The 21106-nt window shown below is 33.2% G+C and overlaps 1 protein-coding gene across 1 annotated transcript in view; it reads left to right on the forward strand.

Moving 5' to 3' along the window:
• Positions 1-10883: 10883 nt before the first annotated feature.
• The window catches only part of LOC126881165 (uncharacterized), a 51594-nt gene continuing 41371 nt past the window's right edge, over positions 10884-21106 (forward strand). The window contains exons 1-2 of the mRNA XM_050645243.1: positions 10884-11476; positions 19675-20027. Coding sequence (XP_050501200.1) covers positions 11030-11476; positions 19675-20027 — 800 coding nt within the window. The 5' untranslated portion in view covers positions 10884-11029. The remainder of the gene's footprint in view (positions 11477-19674; positions 20028-21106) is intronic.

Genomic DNA, 21106 nt, shown 5'->3' on the forward strand with positions numbered 1-21106 from the left:
GTTAATGAGTATGTGTGCCTGCTGTTTATAGTATAGATTTGTTATAATTCAAAGATCATTGTATTGTAATTGTTTTACTTTGAGGACGTCCATTAGCTCTTTGTCGCGGACATTATCGAAAGCCTTGTTGTAATCTATGAAACAGACGTACATATCCTGGTTCACATCCAAGCATCTCTGAATTAGTAGTGTAAATCCAAAGTGGGTTTCTTTTCTTTAATATCCATATCAAGTGGTTGGTAAATGCGTTTATGAATGATCTTTAAAAACATTTTAAGTGTGTGAGACATCAGGCTTATGGTGCGGTGGTCGTACACAAAACTTCACTGCACAAGTGAAACATTTTTACACAAAATGTGTAACCTACCTACAAAACTGGAGTACAAATTTTCATGAATTTAAACTATTCAAAAGCATAGATCTAAAGCGGCTCCACACTCTCGGCGAAGTTACTTCGCCAAAGTTGACCGAAGTCCGAAGTACCCTCTCTACACACTCGTTTTACTTCGCGAGGAAGTGCGATATCGACAAAGAGCGGTGCGATACCGACCAAGATCCCTTTGACCAGACCGACAGAGAATGGAAGTAGAACTAAGTGAGGCAAAGTTACACAAGGTGATCGTCTACACTCTCGTACTGGTTGAACCTCGATCGACTTCGGCGAGAGTGTGGAGCTCGCATAAGAAGTGAAATAACATGGAACGATGTTTTTTATTCTGTCGAGGCTTTTAAATTGTATATCAAGGCAACCATGTTAAACGAAGATCAACTGTTTGACGAACTGGGAATTTTGAAAGACGTGGCTACAAGTGAAAAAATTGCTGAGTGGAACAGAGAAGAAAAAAATAGTCAGGATCGATGGCTTAAAGTTTTTAAGTGTGTAGATCAATTCAAACTGAAAAACTTACAAATATTATGCGAATTTATTTTTTGTCTTCGGGGTACTAATGTGGCTATCGAGCGTTTATTTTTTGTAATCGGAAATGCGTCGGAAAAGTCACAAATGTCCATATCCACTCTCAAGGCAGCGATGTTGGTGTACGCAAATTTTGGTGAGACTTGTATGAAATGTTTCATTTACTTCAGTCGAAGCCGGACCTTCTTAAATTAATTTTAAGTTCAGAAAAATATGAATGATGAAGAAGATGAGGCTATTCCAGGTCCCTCATCTAAAAACTCTTAATTACAGGCGTATAACTTTTTCAAAGTTAATGTAATGTGTTATGTTTAGTTTCATTGATATAATTTTTTATGTTTATCTACATAGTTTATTTATTTTTAATGCCAAAAAGTTATATTTGTCCAATAACAAGATACATTTTGCGTTTTTAATAAATTTTTGGTTTTTGTACTTTTTTTTCTTTAAAAAGATATGGTCACCGTACACATAAATGACATTTTTGAGTCCCTTGTATTAAAATAGTATGTTTTCCATTGATACTTTACGATAGAAAATGCAAATTTGTTTAAATAAATACAAAATCACTATAAAATCGCTTAAAATAACAATTTGAGAAAAGAAGAAGAAGACAATTCGACCTTAAATGTTTTATTTCTACATCTCTCAGATGCTATATATATACAAATTTTCAGACAAATCGGAGATCCAAAAGTTTTTTTGATCCAAAATTGAGTGATTTGAAATGGAATCACCCGTAATTATATGGTATAAGTTCTTGGCTTGTGGCAGGTGTCGTCCATTGACGATTGACGACTCTCTGGAATTGACCTAGCAGCTTGGTCTTCTGGCCAAAGTCTTTTTAGGCTTAGGAGTCTGTCAATCACTGGAGGGTTTTGAATTTTAAACTTTATCGCAGAGTAAATGTTGAAAAATACTTTTTATTGTACCTATTATATTATATAAACAATGAAATATTATTCTGGTCCAGATAATAAAAATATTATTTATAACAATTATTAAAGCTAATTTACTGTCCCCATAGCCATAATTTCCACAAAAGAAGAAGAAGAAAAAAAATAAAAAAAGTCCTACGTATTACTACACCCTTCCTCGAGGCACTTACGAAATTTTTTCAAAATTGCAAAATTTTTCATCAAGTTATCGCGAAAAAGGATATAATGTGAGATTCTATCTAACGGCGCGACTACTCGCGGGTTAAGTACAGTAGTCTAGCTATATTTGTCTGTCGTGCGAGTGTGAGCGTATCTACCAAGAGGTGGGTTTAATGGAACGACAGTGACACAGAAGCGGCAGCCATCATATGCTAGAGAGAGAAAGCTAAGCGCCGGTAAAGAGAGATAAATAGACCACCGACCAGAACTTCTCCGCGTTAGGCTATTTTTCGGACCTGGCCTAATCTATTGTGTTATTATATCTATGGTGAGAACACGACTTTTAAAAATATTTCAAAATCAAAATTAGCCAAATCAATCCAGTCTCTCTCATAGTTATAAAATAAAAAAAAAGTACGAGTCAGAAAACGTTGGTTGTCAAATAAAATTAGAGGATGCCAGAAAAAAATTGAGTGCAGCGACTGTACAGGGCAATTGATTGTATCCCCCGTCGCATGGCGAAGGAAAAAATCACCAGTTTTATATAATAGTATCATTGCTTAAAAAAAGAAATTCCTTTTTAAAAAATGATAGTATAATTATTATAATATAATATAATATAATATAATATAATATAATATAATATAATATAATATAATATAATATAATATAATATAATATAGTATAATAATTATAATATTATTAGGTAGGTATAAAAAACTCTAAGAGAAAAAGTAACTTTTAGACCTGACAACAATGCATATAATAAGACATATGTTTTAAGATGCTCAGTTGCCAATAGTGTGATCTGACTTAGTCTCCTTGGATTATATTAGTCCTAATATCCACAACAAAGAAATATATTACAATTCTTATTATCACGAATAATCTTTACATTCTCTAGATAGCAACAAATTTAACTATAACCTCTTTGTGTGATTATAATGTAAAAAATCAATTCTGAGTTTTCTAGGTCAGAACTTATAATTTATTACTTATTCAAAATCGCGCAACACTGTAAGAAAAAGATTCGTTCGAAGAGTAAAAAGCTTGCAAGAATTTTGATGAGATCGAAGAGTGACTGTCCTTGAAAATTTTTCAAATAATTAATACAAAATTATCTGCTAATGACTAAACCCTGGAAATGTGTGTCCTTTCGTGAGCACTTTGTTAACTTTCAGATGGTATAAATATATTTCAGAAATACTAGCCGTAACATAGTAATTTAGCAAAACTCGGGAAGGCACTGATTTCACAGTAGGTTTAAAATTTTTACCGCGCCAAAGAACTGTGCTCCTGTTAGATATAAAATTTTTAATGGACTGCGCGTGCGTGGTAATGTTATTGCAACTTTAATAATTATTTTCAGTGCAAAAAAAAGCCTGATCAATGTTCAAAATAGGTGATCATTGCTCAGCGCTTTATATCCTATCGAATACAGTCATTTGTTTTAAAGATTTCGATCAATGAGGTGCCAACATCTTTTTTTTCGTCCTTGAATTTTCAACCCTTAATAAAAAATAAACTACAGGTGATCAAAATCTGAAACCTAGTGATCATTGCTGTACAAACCGTGAGCAAAAGGATGGTATAATTATTTTTACGAAATTCGATCAATGAGGTGCTAACATCTCATAACCTTGTTCGAGGTTGTGCAGACACACACTTATTTGCTTTTCGCGAACAGTGAACAGTTGAAATGGACAGCCTAAGTCTGACGTCACAAATGTCACAAAATTGGGAGGAGCTTATATTGGGTGCGTTCGGACGACCACAGCGGCTGGACAGCTGAGCCAGCAGTAGCTGTCAGACGTCACCGCTGGAAGCCAGCCGCTGAGAGTAAGCTTTCCCTATCACGGCTGGATGCAACCACTCAGCCGATTTCTGCTGGCAGCCAGCCGCTATGGTCGTCCGAACGCACCCATTGGCTCCAAACAATTTTGTTTGTAACCTTAAATGGTCATAAGGAATTTTTCATTTATGTGCTTTGTGTGGCAAAATAAGACTTCATTTAGGTATTTCGTTAAAGAAACGTGTTAATTAAGAGATTTTTATTCGTTTTTGCTCAGGTGGTTTTATTCCTTAGTGATTGAAAATAAACATAACCTCAAAACTGTTTACATTCTAATCATTGCATTAAATTAACTCACCTGGGCAAAAACGAATAAAAATCTCTTAATTGGCACGTTTCTTTAACTAAATACCTAAATGAAAAGTTTTATTTTGTCACACAAACCACGTAAACAATAAATTAAAAATTCCTTATGAGTGTTTAACATTATAAACAGAATTGTTTGGAGCCAAATATAAGCTCCTCCCAATTTTGTGACGTCAAGACTAGGCTGTCCATTAGCTGTTTCAACATTTTGTGATTTTTACCACGAAGAGGTACCAGAAGCAGACCACCTGCTAGAAATACCAAGGGTCAGAAAACATTTACAAGCGGCCAAAAGCGTGAATATTACAGCCTCTAAGTGGTTAGCTGTAGACTTTTTAAAACCCATTGTGGAATGGGATTTCATGGAATCCCTCCCAAACTGAATGGTCGTATTAGAATTGTTTATGACCATTTGTGTATCGGTTGCTTTATGCGAGAGAAGTTTTAGTAAGCTAAAATTAATCAAGAATTACTTGCGAGCAACAATGACGCAAACAAGCAGTGGCGTAACAAACTCCGTCGGGGCTCCCCCGCAGAATTGGAAATGGGGCCCCCTTTAAAAAATTACTAAATGCGACATGTGTAACAAATACCTATATGTGTTTTACGTTGATTTACAGCCCAGTAAATCAACGTAAAATATGACGATACCGTGTAATTTTCAGTGTCACCACCAAAGTGGTCAACTCAAGACTTTTCGAGTTATGTATGAGTAAAAATGTTTATTGTTCAACAAAAAAACCACGTTTTTAGGCGATTTTTCGCAAATAATTCAAAGAATAAGTATTCAATCGAAAATAATATTGTTTTGTTGCAAAAATGTATCTAGCTTATAAAAAGATAAAACAAAAATGAAGTCTATCGACTCAGTAACACAAAAGTTGTAGCTCATGAAAAGTTTTTCTTATTCGTCAAATTCCAAATCGAATATTTCAACGTAAAATAACCAAAAAATGAAATACTTTTCGGGGAAACTTATTAGAACTTTTTTAAAGTGTTTAAAAGAAGCTTTATTTTTTACAAAAGTTTCTAGCATCAAAACTAAGCCAGTTACGCTCAAAATACAGTTAATCCTATTTTTTTGGTAAAAAAATTGTGAAAATCTCCCCCTATTTAGCACCCCAAATGAAACTAATCATTATCGCTTTACAAATTACCTTTATATACTTAACTTTTTTATACGACCTGTAAGTTTCACCGGTTCAAAGTGCTTATTTTAAAAAGGGTTCTGGTTGAAACGGCTTGAACGAGTCACTAATCACGAGATACGCAAATTTTAAACAACCATATCTTAACCAATTTCTGTCTTCCAGAAAAACAAAACAACGCCAAATATTTATAAAAGCAAGACCTACATTTATTTACTCTTTGAGATTTTTCGTATCACCAAAAATTTTTAAGTTATTTAAAAAAAAAGGCATTTTTCCGAAATAAAAAAGCTTTTTTTACCATGAAACCAAATTTTTTCAAAAATAAGAACTTTGAACCGGTCAAACTTACAGATCATATATAAACAATAAATATTTAAAGTAAATGGTAAAGCGCTAATGATAAGATTTTCACGATTTGTTTTTTACCAAAAAGGGGCCAACTTTATTTTGAGCGTAACTCGTATAGTGTTGGTGCTAGAAACTTTTATAAAAAATTAAAATAAAGCTTTTTTTAACAAAGTTTTAATGCGTTTTTCCCGAAAAGTGCTTCATTTTTTGGTTATTTCAGGTTGAAATATTCGATTTATAATTGGACGAATAAGAATAATTTTTCATGAGCTTCAACTGTGCTTTTGCTGCGTCGATATATTTCATGAATAAGTACACCATTTTTTTTGTATCTTATAAGCTACATTTTTGCTACAAATATTTTTTCGATATCTAATATTTAATTCGATAAATACTTATTTTTGAGTTATTTGCGAAAAACATGTCTGAAGACGTAATTTTTTTTTTTTTTCAAAAATAGACTTTTTCATAAATAAACACAAAAAGTATTAACATAGATAAAGAAACTCTATAGAACAAAAGTTGCTCATAATTAGTAAATTTATACATTTTCGGACGTATTTTAAACGTATGCTTTTGACCCCAAAGAGTTGTGTCACCCCCCGAAGAAAGTAAAAGCAACCAACGGCATAAATCCAACTTTGAAATGGAGTGTAACTAGAACCTAAATCCAAATTGTCAAGCAAATACGTCCGTCGTGACGTTGATAATTTCACTCCAAAACTGTTATTTACTGAGCTATTGGTGTCTTCCTGCATTGTGTATGACGACTTACATTTTTTTATCTTTATTGGTATAGAATAAAATAGAACAAAAATTAATAAATGATTAGATTAGTAGATATTATTCTATGAGATGAACAACTTTCTTCGTGCACTATCTACAATCAGCGAATATATCTACAACTTTATTAATTCGGATGGACAACTTCATTTTCAATACTGCTCTGCTTAAAGAACGTATCTATGCAAATAATATAACAAAACATTTTTACATATATTAGACAACAAGATTGGGGCCCTTGACATATTGGGGCCCCCGTAAGCTTCATGCTGCGGGGGCGTCTTTTACGCCTCTGGATAATTGAATCGAAATACTAAACGTAGGTAAAGATTAAAGAGAAATCCCATTTATAGATTTAGAAATATTGTTCTAAAATTCGGCAAATTGCAATTCTCAAATCTTTCAATAGTCACGTACAAAGCATTATAGTTTATTGTGTAAACAATACACTTACAGTAATTGTAACAAAAAGTTAAATCATATACCTATAACATATTTTTACGTAATATCAGACGACAAAATGGGGCCCCTGCTCCATTGGGGCCCCCCGCAAGCTTCACGCTGCGGGGGCCTCTGTTACGCCCCTGCAAACAAGGCTAAATAACCTGGGTTTATTGACTATTGAACATGAAGCAACACAAAACATAAATATAGAAAATGTGATTTCAGAATTTTCCGCTAGTAAAGCTAGAAAAAAAGATATTTTAATTCTTAATTTTTTCATTATTCAAAATATACGTTTATCGGATTTTCGTTGATTTTAACAATATTTATTTTTAGGATTTGAAGTGACGCCATCGATTACCGCCCCGGGTGTCACCCATGCTAGCTACGCCACTGCACAAATACACATCCTTGTCAACGTCTCTACACCACTGTATAAGCACATGGAAAGCGAAAACTGCCTCTCTAGTTCCAAGTGCTATCCGAATGCCAAACTGCGATCTATTAATATTTGACTCACATTTATCTAATTGATCTGTGGATGATTTTGGTGAATGCTTTAGTGATATGACTGATCAAGTTTATAAGTCGATAGTCATCACAGAGCTGGGCATTTGGTTTCTTCGGGATTGTAATAAATGTCGAGTTAGTAGCGTGGTTCTAATATTCCAAGATCCCATTCTAATGGGTTTTATTCTTTTCTTCTTATTGAGATTCTTTCTTTCTTTTGTGTGCGTTATTTTGTTTTCGTTAACCGTTTGTTTCTTCCAAGTCCTCTTCCAACTGCTGTTTGATAAAGTTTGTCATTTTTTCTTTTAGTGCAGCTTCATCATTCGTATCTATTTTTAGACCTGTTATTACTAGATTGTTTTGCTTCATTTCCTTTTTACACCGTTCTACCCTAATTTCCAAAATATTCAGCTTTTTCTTTGTTTCCTCGAGTTCTGTCTTCACCTTATTGTTTTCTTTCTTTAATTCTAGTATTTCATCTCTAAAAACCTTGTTTCCTTATCTCGTTTGTCTCATTTCATTCAAAACTTGTTTCAGTAAGCTACTTGTTGTTTCTTGTTCTGTGTCCATTGTTTTCTCCATGTCTTCCGTTTTTCCGTTTGCGATTTGCAGCTTTTTGTTGGGTTTGGGTGAGATACTCTGTCTTTTCTCTTGTGATATTCGATCAGAGGCTCGTCCCTATCCAGCTCCAGCTTTATTAATTTTTTTTTACCTATGTAATATAATATACCTAGTTTAAATTACGTACTAATTCTTAAATATATACAATTTTTAGAACTACTACTACCAAATAACCGCGAAAGGTTTTCAGTACGTTTTTCTTTTTTGAAGTTATACTTCTTTACGCGCGATATGAGGGTGAATTTTAATAGGATTAAAACCTTTCATCCCGGCGCAGTCGCATTACAACTTTGTTTTGATTGGATGTTCAAATGACATGACAAAAATTATCCAATATGGCAAAACAAAAAAGTTTATAATTGTAGTGATTTTTAAATAGTTTTTAAAGCAACAGGTACGTAATAATTGTAAATGTATCATAGGTACCTACCAAAATACATAGTATGTAATATCATTTGAACTATCATTTGAACCTACCAAAATACATAGTATGTAATACTTTTATTTACATAATTTGATTACCATCAAAATTTCTATCAATATTCACCTAATATATTGTTTTCTTACTCTATGTTTTGTTGTATTTTTTCAATTCTAAATCATTTCAATTCAAAATCAAAATAATTTGATTTACATAATGCAAAAATGTCAAAAGTTTAATCCGTTTAGTTAGTCGATCTTCGCACATAATGACACACTGTCTCCGTGGCGAAGCGTTTAATGCGAGTGAACCCCAATACAACGCCAATATAATACCAGCCGCGCTGGTAAGTTGGTTCAAATCCCAATAGAAACTTTTATTTTTTTATTTTTTTTATACATTTTATGATTGTAAGTATATTATTTATTATATAATTTTATTTTCAGAAAATACGTATTTAGTTAAAAAAAATTTGGCACTGTTTTAATAAAAATATTTGAGAAGTAGTAAGTATAAATTAGTTTTATATTTAAATAAAATATAAATAAAAAGTATATTAATTTCGTTTATAATCATATAATCATATAATAGAAGTATAACTTCTTACGTGCGTACAAAGTACACACACATTCTTTTTTTTTGTATTCTCTATTCTCTAATTTTTTATATTTCGCATGTATTCTTAAAAAAAATTCTAATTATTGAATTTTTTGAGCGTTGAATCCCACCTTTATATCTCCGCCAACACTTACAACATGCTTACAACGTAAAGGTAGAATGTTTTGACACAAAAGTACGAAGTTTTATCACTATTCACTAATAATTAATTACTAATTATGTGGAATGTTTTTTTTTTACCGAACAAAAACACTATTAAAAATACGTAGATCTTCCTTAGGACGGTAACAGCAACCCTTGCACTTTCATGAACGTCCCATTTTCGTGAAATTGATAAATAGACGGAGAGCTAGAGCCGAAAAATCATCGTCATAAGTAATATGGAGTTTTTCCTGTGAAATGTGTCCATTGTATATTGACCATTATGACCCCTTTCAGGCTGACACCTCAGTGGATACAGGAAGTAGCAATAAGGGATGAAAGGGGAAAGTTAGTGCAGTCATTAAAGGTTTTTACCTCCTATTTTGTTAAACCTCTATCGATTTGCATGAAAACTGGTGACTAGGTAGAGCATACCTCAAGAAATAAAACGATTTGGTGCCAACTTGCACTTTTACCCTGGTGGTGAATACTACCCCTTCCGGCGTGTGAAAACAATTTTATTAAAAATAACCCCACAAATCGATAGAGGGACAAATTTTAAGTAAAATTTTGTATATCATGTTATTAAAATAAATCAATACTTTTTGAGTTATTAAAGATCGAAGATTTGTTTATTTAAGAGCATATGCGTGAAGTTACGTATGATAAAAAGAACATGTTAATTAATTGTATGTTAGTAAAATATTATTTTATATAATCTGCACAGTACATGAAACTAGCAACTTTTTGAAAAAGGTTACATCGAGAATTTATCGTTTACATAGGTAGTAATTGTAGATATTTATAGTGACTTCAAGTCGATGTTAAAAGATATGTATTAGGAGTGCTCAAAGGGCAACATGGTTCCCTGCTCGATAATAACTTGTGGTTCTTGCCAGTTCGATGGACACAGACCAAAAACTTTTACTTATAATTTGTCTCTCTATCGATTTGTGGGGTTATTTTTAATAAAATAGTTTTCACCCCCGAGAAGGGGTGCTATCCACCCCCAGGGTAAAAGTGCAAGTTGGCACTAAATCATTTTTATTTCTTGGGGTATGCTCCAACTAGTTACCAATTTTCATGCAAATCGATGGAGGTTTAACAAAATAGGAGGTGAAAACCTTTGAAAAAAGACTACACTAACTTTCCCCTTTCATCCCTTATTGCTACTTCCTGTATCCACTGAGGTGTCAGCAGGAGCGTCATTTGAAATTTTGTTTGGGGGGGCAAGCACTATATATATTATACATTATATATGATGTTATGATGAATATTGATGTATTTTTTGTAAATTTCAGTCATTTTTTAGGGCCAGGGGGGCAAATGCCCCCCTGGACGCCCAAATGACGCCCCTGGGTGTCAGCCTGAAAGGGGTCATAATTATCAATATACAGTAGACACATTTCACATGCCAAACTCTATATTACTTACGACGATGATTTTTCGGCTCTAGCTCTTAGACCATAATATTAATAATAACACTCACGTTTTTGAACGCATTAAAATAAAATAAATGTTTTTCTCGGATAGCTTGTTATTAATCGCTTATCATATAGGCCCTCTATTTGACAGGTCGATAACGTTGCCACGTCGACGACAACGACGGTCTCTTCAAATAAACTGTGTGAGAGAGAAACAACGAACTGTCAATGTCAACCGTATTGACATTGACAGTTCGTTGGAGGGAAACCGGGAAACGGTTGTTAAACCGGCTACCGGCTGTTTTGTGTTTACTATTTAGTTACCATTTCAGAAAACTAATAAACAACAAGATTTATCTTAATTCTTAATTTTAGGTACAATTTAAACACTAAGTGAATGAGCAAAATGGAATCCACAGTTGTCGATCATTTAGAAAACAATGAACAGTTTTCACTAACCAATACTAAACAATTAGAACAAGAAATAACTTGTAGTCATTGCACTAGACTTTTAAATATAAAACCAATTTACACTTTGGAAGAAGATGATGGCTCAAGAACAATGTGTGGTCGATGTCTCCACGTTGTAAAGGAATTTGAAGGCACAAAGACGAGACAGGTAGCATATGAAAGTTTAATAAAGTTTATGACATTCCCATGTGCTTTTGAAAAAGAAGGATGCACTTCAATATTACCAGGAGAGAAGGTTCTTGATCATGAATTGGGATGTTTCAGTGCCACCGTAATCTGCCCCGCTAATGACAATGGTATTTATAAAGGGCCTGAATGTAGGTGGAGTGGAAATGCTGCTCATTTTCAGCATCACATTGAGGAAGATCATAAAGTAGGTACCTATATTGTTATAAAAGTTAGATATATATCACTCACTGAGTTCTATAGTGGCACATTTTCAGAAAATGGTGTTTTGTAATAACCACTACCTAAGAATCACGAAATTTCACTTTATAATTAAATGAAACCGGCATAAAGATAGTTTGCATAGAATCCCCTAGATAGAGTTGTGCTACATGCATATTTCCATCCATTTCGCTCGAGGGGCAGCACTGTACCGGCACATATTTAGTATGTTGTTGACTTTCTGTGTGTTTGTGTTGCTTGTACGTGGAATACTGGCACATTTTAATAAAACTTAAGTTATGCCCGAGGTTATGCCACTTTAGAATTTTTGTAACTTTCAATAAAATATCTTATTTTTAGTCTACCGGCACATTAAAAGTTGTGCCAGTATGGAATAAATTTTTTGGCAAAAACATACTATTTATGTCCCTAAAATATAAGGTTGTGTCGGTATAGAATTTACTTTACTTCAAATACTGCACTTTATGCCATGAAACAACAAAGTTGTGTCAGTATAGGTTTACTTTACTTAGAATGTAAGCAAAAGAAGAATGTGAGAAGAAAACGAGAAAAAGAAAAGCCCAACCTTCTCAGTGGATACAAAACCAAATTAAATGCCTCCGAAATTCTGGACAATCTTATCAAATGTGAAAACGGGAAGATAGACGTTCCAGCTAGATCAGTTAAAGATCCGTGTGACATCACAAAATGCAGGCAAACATGTACCAGAAATTCACAGAGGAAGGAAGACTAGCATTTTTATGTTATACTGGGAATTGGGAGACATTTCCAAGCAGCTAAACTACATAATGGCATTGATGGAACAGGTTAATGTAGTAAAGAGTGGTGGAAGAACCAATAACAATGCTTATTATTTTGTTAAACAAGGTACAAAAGTAAGAGTGTGCAAAGTTTTTTTAACTTCGACTTTAGGTATTACTTTAGGTCTTTAGGTAGAAGTCTTTAAGTTAAGTGATGTTTTAATCATCATCATCAAGTAGCGCTACAACCCTGGGTGGATCCTGGCTGACTGTACAACTTTCTTCCAATTTGTTCGGTCTTCCATCAACCTAGGGTCAAATGGGATGTTCATTTTTCAGAGATCTGCTTGGATGTTATCTCTCCATCGCATTCTGGGACGTCCGAGTGATCTTTTGCCTGTAGGAATCTCCTCCCATACCAGTCTTACAAGTCTCTCGTTATGAAGTCTGTGCACGTGGCTTGCCTATCTTAGTCGCTGTCATTTAATTTCTTGGACAATATTGGTGTCATTGTAGAGTTCTTTTAATTCGAAGTTGGTTCTGATTCTGTACTGTTTTGTGTTAATGTCGTGGTGAGGTCCGAAAATGTTTCAATACTGAAAGTCAAAAAGGATAATTTTAGCATTTTCCTTTATAAAACTTCCTTAAAAAAAATTTATTTTAAAATGGTCTTACCTTATTTAAAGAAATACGAACCATAAATCCAAACAAAATATTCTCTTTTAAAGACATTGAAATTAATACGGTCTATCAGAGTAAAATTCCAATTGCCAGAAAAAACTTTGTATCTTATTCGATCCAATGCAATTATTAAAAGTCACAGTGAATTTTACATAAACTTACATTTTACCTTTTTATTCTTGTTTCTATAAACAAGGTTTTTCTATAACTGATATAGGGGAGTGCAATTAGAACGAAAAGATACAATGTTTCGGAAAAAATCAAACAAGGTTATATTTTTCTAAAACTTTTTTTGTTAGTTTATAAATATGTTAAAGTAAAAAGTTCTACTCACAAATTTCGCCGCTAATTGTTTATTAATTGTTTAAACAATAACAATTGTTTTGTATAAATAATTTTAAAAATATCGTTGAATTCATTATTTTACTTTGATCAAATATGTTCCTATTTTAGTTTTGATTATGCTGAAGCCGAATCTGACATTACAATTTGCAAATTCAAAATGGCGGATGTTTTCCTAAAAATCCTTAAAAAGCAGTTGTAAAATCCGAATTTTTTTTATAAAACGTGTTTGTTTACATAGATGTGGATATTTTTGAGAGGTTGCTGAACCTGAATCAAATTTTGATAATTTAAATTATAAAATGGCGGATAACTTAAAAAATAGTTGTAAACTCACAACTTCTTTACAAAATGTATTTATTTCTACATATATTTATTTTTGAGAGCTTTGATAAACCTAACTTAAATGTTAACATTATAAACTATAAAATGGCGGATCCAAAACATGGTACACGTACAGACGGTATGCCGATTTTGGCGCCTAATTCCGTCCCTTTCGCGCACGACGTCAGCTTCGAGGAACCCACACACTTGCCACTTGACTTGCAGATTTTTACATGCATTTGTGAAATTCTTCAAGCCTGATAGTTTTACGTAGCGGAACATATATTTTGTTACTTTTAATTATTAGACATTATTGAATGTATTAATATTCAATTTATTATTTGTATTGTTTTTGGTATCGTGTGGGTCTGGCATAAATTTACAATGCCGAATTGTGCCGTATATAATTGAAAAAACTGTAATCAAAGTACAAAAGGTACGAAAATAAAATACTTCAGCTTTCCAAAGACAGATAATTTGTCGAAACAATGGATAATCGCTTGTCGCAGAGAAGATATAATAAAATTAATTTAAAAAATGTAAATTGGAATTAATTCTAAAATGTATAATTATAAGAAATTGATATAATATCAAAAATAAGTAATAAGAAGATACCAAAAGAACAGCTGTATTAAATAAATATTTATATTTATAATAATATACCGGGTGTCCACTTATATTTTCCCCCATTTTAACTGCCTATAACTTCTAAACGGCTTAAGATAGAAATATGCGGTTTTCGATGAAATGTTTTATTTTAGTAAAAGTTTTGTCTGAATGGATTTAATTTTTTATATCGCTTTCAAATACGAAAGGAAAAATGGCGGATTTTTGAAAAAAACGTTGTTGACTGTTTTTAATGAAACACCCAGTATGTTTTTTTGTAAATTGAAAGAAAGGTCATTCACCTATCGAGCGATATAAAGTTTTTCAAAATCGGTTGTCAAATCACTGAGTAATTAATTTTTAAAATGAGCGGTGCAACGTGGATATCACATACCTAAATAACATAACTAAGCAAAATGATATTATGTTATGTGATTTCCACATTGCATCTCTCATTTTAAAAATCATTTGCTCAGTCATTTGACAACCGATTTTAAAAAAATTAATATCGCTGGATAGGTAAATGACACCACTATACAGGGTGTTTCATTAATCATTGTCCATATAGTAACTGGAGAAACCTTAGCACAAAATACGAAGATTTAACCTAAAACACTTAAATAAAATGTGGTTCCTTACTGAGTTACAGGGTATTTTATCTAAAAATTTAAAAACTATTTTTGCTCAGCATTTTAAAACTATTCGACGTATCCTTTTCATACTTGGCAGAAAGTATAGGTACTGTACAAACTACTGAATGGTTGACCCTTTCCAAATTCTACGCTACTGGAGGAATTGCTATTTTAGTTCAATTTTTGGATTCTCCAATACTTTCTATGAAAATAATATACTCTTCATTCGTAACGATAAAGTCATTAGTTTTTGAGATCTTTGAAGTTAAGAATGAAACGACACGGTTATTTTGATTAATGTATTGTGTCGCTTAATTTTTAATTTCAAATATCTCGAAAACTAATCATTTTATCGTTATGAATGAAGAGTATATTATTTACATAAAAAGTATTGGAAAATCAAAAAATTGCACTAAAATAGCAATTTCGTCAGTTGCGTAGAATTTGGGAATGGTCAACCAGCCACTATCCCCTGCCGTACGCCTCTGGTAGTAGCTAGAAACGTTTATTTATCTTAATTTAGTAGGGTGTACAGTGCATACACTTTCTGCCAAGTATGATAAGGATACGCCAAATAGTTTTAAAGTACTGGGTACAAATAATTTTTAAGTTTTAATCATATGAATCATATCATAAATTAATCAAAATAACTGTGCCGTTTCATATTTAACTTCAAATATCTCGAAAACTAATAACTTTATCGTTACCAATGAAGAGTATATTATTTACGTAGAAAGTTTTGGAGAATCTAAAAATGGCACTAAAACAATAATTCCTCCAGTGGCGTAGAATTTGAGAAGGGTCAACCATTCACTATCCCCTGTCGTACGCCTCTGGTAGTAGCTAGAAACGTTTGTTTATCATAATTTAGTAGGGTGTATAGTAGTCGCACTTTCTGCCAAGTATGAAAAGGATATGTCGAACAGTTTTTAAATGCTGAACTAAAATAATTTTTAAATTTTTAGATAAAACACCCTGTAACTCAGTAAGGAACCACATTTTATTTAAGTGCTTTAGGTTAAATCTTCGTATTTTGTGCTAAGGTTTCTCCAGTTACTATATGGATAATTATTAATGAAACACCCTGTAGAACTCAGTGAGCGATATGTTATGGTTAAACTAGTCTCGATTATCATCATTCTCTTAGCCATTATCCCTACGTGGGGTCAGCCTCCCGAATTGTATTTCTCTAGAAGTTTCTGTCTTGGGTCGTATCAGTATCGATCCCCTTTCCTGACATGTCCTCTCTAAGTGTCTCCCCGCATGTCTTTTTTGGCCTTGCTCTCCTACTTCTTCCAGGAACCAGCAGTTCAATAATTCTTCGTATTGGGTGGTTAACATCTTGACATTGAACATTACCAAACAATCTTAAACTATGCTCCCCCATTTTGGCATGAACTGGTGTCACCCTAAGACTTCCCCTAATATCATAATCATCATAAAGGGCTCGACAATCCTTTGTGGATCTTGGCCTGCTCTCAAAGAAGTTGTCCTGTCGATTCCTAGCAACTTCCCTTCATCTTCTGACCCTTAGAATATTTGGGTCTTTTTCCACATCAGCAATATATCTTCTTCGTGGTCATACTCTACTTCTTTTGCCCTGTCTTCCCCTAATATACTCATTTCTAATTATATCTCTTTTTGTTACTCCACTTATCAATCTAAGCATTCTCATTTCTGCCACATGCATTCTTTGTTCCTCTTTCTTCTTAACTGCCCAACATTCAGTTCTGTAGGCCGTAGATCATAGCCAGTCTTATGGCTATTTTATAGAATTTTCCCTTCAGATTCATTGGAATTTTTCTGTCACACAACATACAGCTTGCTTCCTTCCATTTCATCCATCCAACCCTAATTCTATTGCACGCATCTCAATCTATTTTCCCATTACTCTGCATTACCTATCCTAGGTACTTAAAACTCTCACTTTTCACCATCCAAAGATATCATTTTATCAGTGGCGGCCGGTCAGGGTCGGCAGTGCCGACCCACACATTTATGGACACATTGTAGATTTTCTAAATATTTAATTTAATCAGAGTTGATATTTGTTTCTGTAAAATAAAAAAAATCTGTGAGATAGTACAGACTAAATCATTGTTTTTAAAAGAATTCGATCAATCCGATACGTTAAGTGATCCCTACACGTAAGAAACTTTTCAAATTAATAATCCCAGCGATGCATCCGATTGCGATTGTGTGAATTCTTTTTTATAAGATCTGCTTGGACAGAGACGGCAAGCCGTCCCTAGATTTACTATTCACTTGTCTTGTAAGAAGTGCTGTGGAATATTAGCCGATAGGCAACCAATTATACATTTCACCACAATTTCACCTGTATTTGAATGGCAGAGTCCGGCAGATAGCAATCTGCCGATCGGTGATGGCCAGATACCAGCAAGGCATGTACCAAGCCACTTAACCTGCTAATAGTGCGCTCGGGATGAAATTATGTATGAAATAAAGTAGCTTTTGGAATTTTAAATCTCGGTTAGTTTTCACTGTAGCAGATTTTCGTAAACAGCTTTTGGAAGTTTTTAATTTTATTAATAAAGGTGACAATTTTGCAAGTGATGATATCTCGATCCGTGAAGCAATCGGTTTGAAAACTTTACTAAATGATTATTCTTTTAATATGTTTTTACATATTTTTAAGAAAGTGTTTACCCAAACTGATGTGATATTCAATGTTGTTCAAAATCAGTCAACTGACATTATTTATTCCAAAAATAGAATAGCAAAGCTGGTGAAAAATCTCAAGAGATAGTAATTTTCACTATATATGCAATGACGTTTTGGATTTGCTTGATATTTCCGAACACCCCCACAAAATACAAAAATATGACACAGATCTCGAAAAACAAGTATATTTTGAAATTTTTGATACTATTATTAATTGTGCAAATATGTAGATACTCATTTTTTCAAATTTTGAAGATTTGCAAAAATTTAAAAGTTACACCAAAGAATTTTCAAAATATCTATTAGACACGTGTATTAAAACTATATATCCATCATTCTTTAATCAAATAAACTAAGGAAATTAATTAAAAGTTTTATATACTGCAATTCATTGCAACAAACTGTTCCCGAAATTAATAAATTATTATCATGAATTCTCTCATTGCTACCAACTTTTGCCTTAAATGAATGGGATTTCTCTTGTCTCAAAAGTATCAACACGTATTGTCGAAACACCATGAAACAAAAGAGAATGTCAAGCTTTTCTCAAATGTCAATGGAAAAAACTATTAAAATCTCTCCAACACATTAATAAATTTTACGATGATGTTATAACCCATTTTGCTCTGTACGTGCAAACAACATAGACTAAAGTTAATTTATAAACATGTTTAGGTTCTAAATCTATGTGAAAAAACAAAAAAAAATAAAAAAAACAAAAAACAAAAATCTTTTATGATGATTGAAGCCTTTTAATTAGATAGTATACCTATCTGAGGAGACAAAAACCTCGACCCTGTCCCTAAAGCCATGAGCCGCCACTGCATTTTATCTGTAGTAACTCACATCTTTAAACGAAGATTCCAAATACTCTGTCTTTGTCCTCCTAAATTTTAAACCTTTTTCCTCAAAAGCTTGTCTCCACAGTTCCAGTTTTTGTTCAAGTCACCTTCACTATTTCCCACCAACACCACATTATCAGCATATACAGGGTGAGTGGGGAGGAGTGCACCAAACTTAAGACTGTATAATATACGTCGAAATAATCAAAAATAACTCATATCTTGTTATTCAATTTTCATTTGTTTCCAAGATACGGGGTGTTAAAATTTTTCTTACAAACTGATGATTTATTTATTGCTCTAAAACCGGTTAAGGAGTCCAAATGAAATTTGGTGGGTTTTAAGACATAGTTATTGCTCATGTTTTGACACATAATTAAGAATTTTATATTCACCATTGGCGCGCATACAGGTAATAGTCTTACATTTTTTAAAGATAAAAATGGTACGCCACTGAAATATTTCAAATTAAAAATCTTTCTTGAATTCCTCGTTACATTTGTGACAAAAATCCAGCCTTCCCTTTTTTTCATGCGACGCTTCGTTTTCATACAAAAAAATAAAACATCTTAACGCTTACAAATTTTTCTACGAAGTTTCTATATGAATGTGTAGAAACTTATTTGGAATACTTTGTAAGCGTTAAGATATTTTATTTTTTGCATGAAAACGAAGCGTTGTATGAACAAACATGAAGATAGATTGTTTTTCAGAAATTGAACAGGGAATTCAAAAATAATTTTTAATTTGAAATATCCCAGTAGCATACTATTTTTTTTTAATTTCAGACTATTACCCGTACGCGCCCCAATGGTGAACATAAAATTCTTAATTGTGTGTCAAAACATGCGCAACAACTATGTCTTAAAACCTACCAAATTTCATTTGCACACCTCAACCGGTTTTAGAGCAATAAATAAATCATCAGTTTGTAAGAAAAATTTTAACACCCCATATCTCGGAAACAAATGAAAATAGAATAACAACATATGAGTTATTTTTGATTATTGTTACGTATAATATTATACAGTCTTAAAGTTTGGTGCGTTCCTCCCCACTCACCCTGTATAAGCACCAGGGAATGTTACCATGTCGTTTCACTGTTATCTGGTCCAAAACTAATGAGAATAAATAAGGACTAAGCGCTGAGCCGTGGTGCAAATCTGCTATCACAAACCTAACCTAACTTAACACTAGTTGTTACTCCGTTGGACATATATTCGAGCTCTCATACATTTGAGCATTTAACAGTATCTTATTGCAATTCGATCTTTGTCCATTTTTCAGACTAAGTACTATTTTTGTATATTTTAGGATTGTATACTAGATCCGCCATACTTTGACAAGCTTCCAGAAGAAAGCAAAATGTATTTCACACATGTAAATAAAAAATTAGCTGTGATAGCTTTAATCAAAATTGATGCCAAAAATTATAGATCTTGTGTATTTCTGATTGGAAGCGACATGGAGAGCCAGTTTTATAGGTATCAGTTAGAACTGAGTGAGGGAAATGATGCAGATTCCATACTTTTAAGAAAAGGTAGACTTCAACCATTTGGTTATTTTGAATCCATTCTTGCAAATAAAGAAAACTTGTTGGATATTAATTTAGACATTATACAACCCACGGTTACCCAGAGTAAAGCCAGGAAACCAGTTTCAGCTAAGTAAGATTTTTTTATATAATACAAGCAGTTTTGTTTTTATTATTGAAACCTCATTAAAATCTACTTAAATTATAAGGGAGTACACAGTACCTAAATATTTGGGAGGAATATACATATTGGTTACATTTGTTAAGCTATTTTATTTTTTTTACAGGATTTTATTTACTAATCTTTGTCTTATTGTGTTTATTAAGTTTGGATTGTTTAACGCATTCACTGCTGACCACACCACTGCACTGTGGTGTACTCACCTCTATACGCCCTGTGCCGACCACCCCATAGTACTCTATTGCAAGGGTAGTGGCTTGTAGGTGATTTTCTATACATCTTTCCATAGTGGCATGTTGTACAGGTTTGTGGACAACGATGTTTTTAAGTAGTCGGCACCGAGGTTCTATTCAAATTTTACACCGGCAGTGAATGGGTTAAACTTGGCTGGAAGCAAAATGTCAGCATACGGGTTAGCAATCGAGCATAGGCCTCGATAAGTCTCCCTGTCTTATTCCGCTGCCTCTGTCTATAGGTTCTGTAAGTTGTCCATCTCTCCTGACTTCCATTTTGTTGTTTTGGGCTTATGATATCTAGGGAAACTTTCTCTATTATGCAGAAAATGCTTTCTTCAAGTCAATTAGACATAGAAGTGTTGGTCTGTTATACTCTATTAATTTCTCATTAATTTGCATTATGATGAATATTGCATCTGTACACGATTTTCCAGTCGTGTTTTAAAATTTTGTTAATAGGGAACTTGCACATTTTTTTATTACATAATATTGTTCTTCTTCTTCTACGGCACTACAGCCCAAATTGAGTCTTGGCCTCCTTTATTTTTTGCCTCCACCCTTGCTTGTTTGTTGCTGCTCTTCTCCATACACGGATCCCTAAAAGGGCTTGTGCGTCGTTGTTTACTGTGTCTTCTCAGCGCTTTCTTGGCTTTCCAACCGGTCTCTTTCCCTGCATTCTAGCGCTTTTTTTGGTAGCCTATCTTCCCTATTCTTATCACATGTCCAGTCCATTGCAATCTTTGTATTCTAATGAAGTCTGACAGGGGTGCTTCCCAATAAAGTTGATAAAATAAA

Source organism: Diabrotica virgifera, chromosome 3 (genome assembly GCF_917563875.1).
Source record: "Diabrotica virgifera virgifera chromosome 3, PGI_DIABVI_V3a".
In the NCBI taxonomy this organism is placed as follows: domain Eukaryota; kingdom Metazoa; phylum Arthropoda; class Insecta; order Coleoptera; family Chrysomelidae; genus Diabrotica; species Diabrotica virgifera.